Source organism: Phyllobates terribilis, unplaced genomic scaffold, assembly GCF_046119375.1.
Source record: "Phyllobates terribilis strain yellow unplaced genomic scaffold, ASM4611937v1 Scaffold_5700__1_contigs__length_49797, whole genome shotgun sequence".
In the NCBI taxonomy this organism is placed as follows: domain Eukaryota; kingdom Metazoa; phylum Chordata; class Amphibia; order Anura; family Dendrobatidae; genus Phyllobates; species Phyllobates terribilis.
The window spans coordinates 1-3,272 of record NW_027368445.1 but is presented as its reverse complement, the minus strand read 5'-3'; the positions used below and the strand labels follow the sequence as shown (position 1 = coordinate 3,272).

The window sequence follows — 3,272 nt, the reverse complement described above, 5'->3', positions numbered from 1 at the left end:
TGGCGTATTTATTATCATAAAATAAGCTCATAGAGCAGATGATCAAAAGAGGAAGTGAACTGTGCGTAAGAAATAGCAATACAATATTACCTAGATGAACACGTATATGTCCATCAATCACCTTTATTTGTTTGGTAACATACACCCGTACATACATACCTTAGCATATATTGCTTATGTAGTGGTACATATAGTGGAAATAGTACATTGTACTAGAGAGGAACACTTTGAAGCACGACGGTTTCAACGGTGAGACCAGGGCCGAATCCCAACAAGACTCCCCATTCATGCCCTTCTCCGGTTGTACCTAAGGAATCATGAATTGACTTTCTTCTTATGTCATCAAGGATGAAGAAAACACAGGCACTGATCATGTTCCCGTACTCGCTCAAAACATTACGAGAAGCCCTCAGTTTGTCCTTTTCAAGGGACAAATTCTTTTCTATTTTATCAAGAATAGCCTTCCCACCAGGGTGAGCAGCCCAGAATATAGAGTTCCAATCGCTAATCCCTAGTGGCTCAAAAGCGTCCATCAAGATCCCCTCTATCTTATCAGCAATCTTAGCGGGAACTTCCTTTGCTAGATGAACAAGTAGCCCTGCTTCCTGAACGTCCAAGGACACAGCTCCCTCAGTCTCTGAGATGATGGTTTGTGATGCTGACAAGATTTGGAAAATGGGCCGCTCCTCGAGAATCTCTACTGGGTCGGATCCAACCACCAGGGCGGATGCCCCATCACTGAACAACATTTGGCTAATCAGGGAGTCTATATGGCCCTCCTTTGGTCCTCGGAAGCAGAACACGATGCTCTCCGAGCAAACAACAAGCACCCGAGCACCCTTGTTGTTCTCCGCCAGGTCTTTGGCCAATCGGAGGGTTGTGCCCCCTGCGAAGCATCCTTGCATATTGATCATGAAACGTTTCACCGTGGGATTCAAGCCCATGAGCTTGGTTAGTTGGAAGTCTGATCCCGGTGTTTGAACACACCCCGTGTTGCAGAAGATGAGGTGAGTTATCTTCGACTTGTCTTGTCCCCATTCTTCTATGGCTTTTATTGCCGCCTCTTTCCCAAGATTTGGTATTTGTGTTGCTAGCATTTTTTGGCGGACATCAAAGGATGGAGCGCTAAACTCACACATGTTGGGGTTGTTTCTCAACATCTCTTCAGTATGAAATAAATATCTCTTTTTTATCATAGACTTTTCACCTGAAATAATCAATAAAACACAAGATCAGATTACTTTAGTGAAGGTATATTAATTATAATTTTTATGATATGATATTATTTTAAAATTTAAATGTTAAAAGAAAGGGGGGTGAAGTGTTTCAATTTTTTTTGAAACCTTACTCCGAAATTATGAAAACAAATATGTTTCTTCAAAAGAATTGTAAAACTATTTTATAGTATATCATTTTCTACGCAACTAGTTAATGTCTTTTTATTTTCTACTTACTACGTTGATTTCAATATTGTTAGCTAGTACGTATTGATCGATCTTATGTTCTATGAATTATATGTGTTCTAAGATTGGAACTATTGCACATGAGTGCACAATGTACATGAGTTCACATTTCAGATACACTTTAGATTTTAAAGGCCTTAAATTTTCAATTTATACATTTTCTCCGTAAACAAATTTGGTATTATTTTTGTGACATTTCATCTTAGTTTATTAATAAGATGAGTTTACTTTGTAGACAATTAATATTAACGCAATGGATAAGATTCTAGTGAGAAAGTTTTTATTTATGTGAAATAAGAATAAATATTAGTCATTTGTTATTTTCAAATCCTATGATTAGGATTAATTGTAAGCAGTCAAAAATCATAGTCAACAATGGTCAACGGTCAACACTAGCATTGACCAATATTTGTTTTTAAAATTTCTGCACTCAAATTTTTTTGTGAGCACAAATTATTTTCTCTTCCATCATTTTGCAACACTTTGTATGTAAATGTGCGACAAAGTGTACGTAAATGTGCAACAAAATCTATACAAATGTTCATAGAAATATGAGTAGTTTTAGTTGGTTTTTTTTATGAATCAATGTGCACCAATTTATGATACATGTGCAAGATATTTATCGTAAATTTGAAAGATTTTATAAGTAACTATACAAGATAGTATGAATAATGTATAATATTTTGTAAATAATTGTGCATGATTGTATGAGTAAATGTGCAAGGTTTTATAAATAATTGTGAAAGATTGTTTGAGTAATGTGCAATGTATTTTAAGTAAATGTAAATTAGAATGTGATTAGGTTTCGTTGATTTCCTACAAAAGTAAATGTGCATTTAATATCATTACTGTGCGAGGTTCTCTTACAAAATGTGCAATGTATTTCTGAACAATGTGCCCCTTCTAAATATGGTTGTTATAGATTGCATCAAATATACATAAATTTTCTACATGTGCATAATATTCTTATTAAATATGCAAGATTTATTGAGTAATTGTGTACCATCATCTCAGTAAATGTGCAAGGTATTCTAAGTAACTGTATAATGTTATTATGATTAAATGTAAGCTGGAATCTTAATATACAACCTTCCTAATCATATGTGAATCGGTTTTCTATATATGTGCTAGAATTTCACAATAAATGTACATGTAAATGCTAATAATATATGTAAAGTATTTAAAGTATTATCACTCAATTATAATACAAATTAAATTAAATTTTATTGCATTTGCACTTAAAATCACTGTGCATTTTAGTAAAAAATGTTGCATATTTAAGAACATGATAGATTTTATGTTTAGAAATCTCATACAATATATATGCAAATATATAACACATCTTGTGTAAAACGTCGCACACTCTATGCAAAAAAGTTGAACATTTCCTGTGTAAAAAAATCTCCCCTGAAAAAAAATAAAGTTTTAGGCTCTAAAAAAACAATGAAAAAATATTTCAAGTAAATGCCTGGTCTATGCTAAATAAGGTTGAATCCTAGTGATTGAATATTTTTCATTCTCATTTCTCACACAAGAGAAAACATTATAATCTAATTTGTGACCTTTTTTAACCCAAAAAAAAAATCTAATTTGTGACTTTTTCATCTTAATTAAGTAATAAGGTATGCGTTTCTCTTGTATATGATGTGCTTTTTCCAGAAATAAATTTTTATTATTTAAGTTTAATGGTAATGACCATATACTTTCAAACCATTTAACTAAACGATATGTCAAGTTATTTATTTAAAATTACGACTATAACATTGATAATTAGATACAATAATGTCATACATGATTGATTTTCAAAGT

General features: G+C 32.6%; 1 protein-coding gene across 1 annotated transcript; it reads right to left on the bottom strand.

Annotated features, from left to right (window-relative positions):
- Window positions 1-212: 212 nt before the first annotated feature.
- Window positions 213-1,504, bottom strand: LOC141250439 (uncharacterized; the record flags this gene model as incomplete). The annotated part of the gene is made up of 2 exons (XM_073669970.1): window positions 213-1,207; window positions 1,451-1,504. Coding segments are annotated over 2 exons (1,049 nt in total), but the record flags the coding sequence as incomplete, so codon positions are not given.
- Between the last annotated feature and the right edge of the window lie 1,768 nt (window positions 1,505-3,272).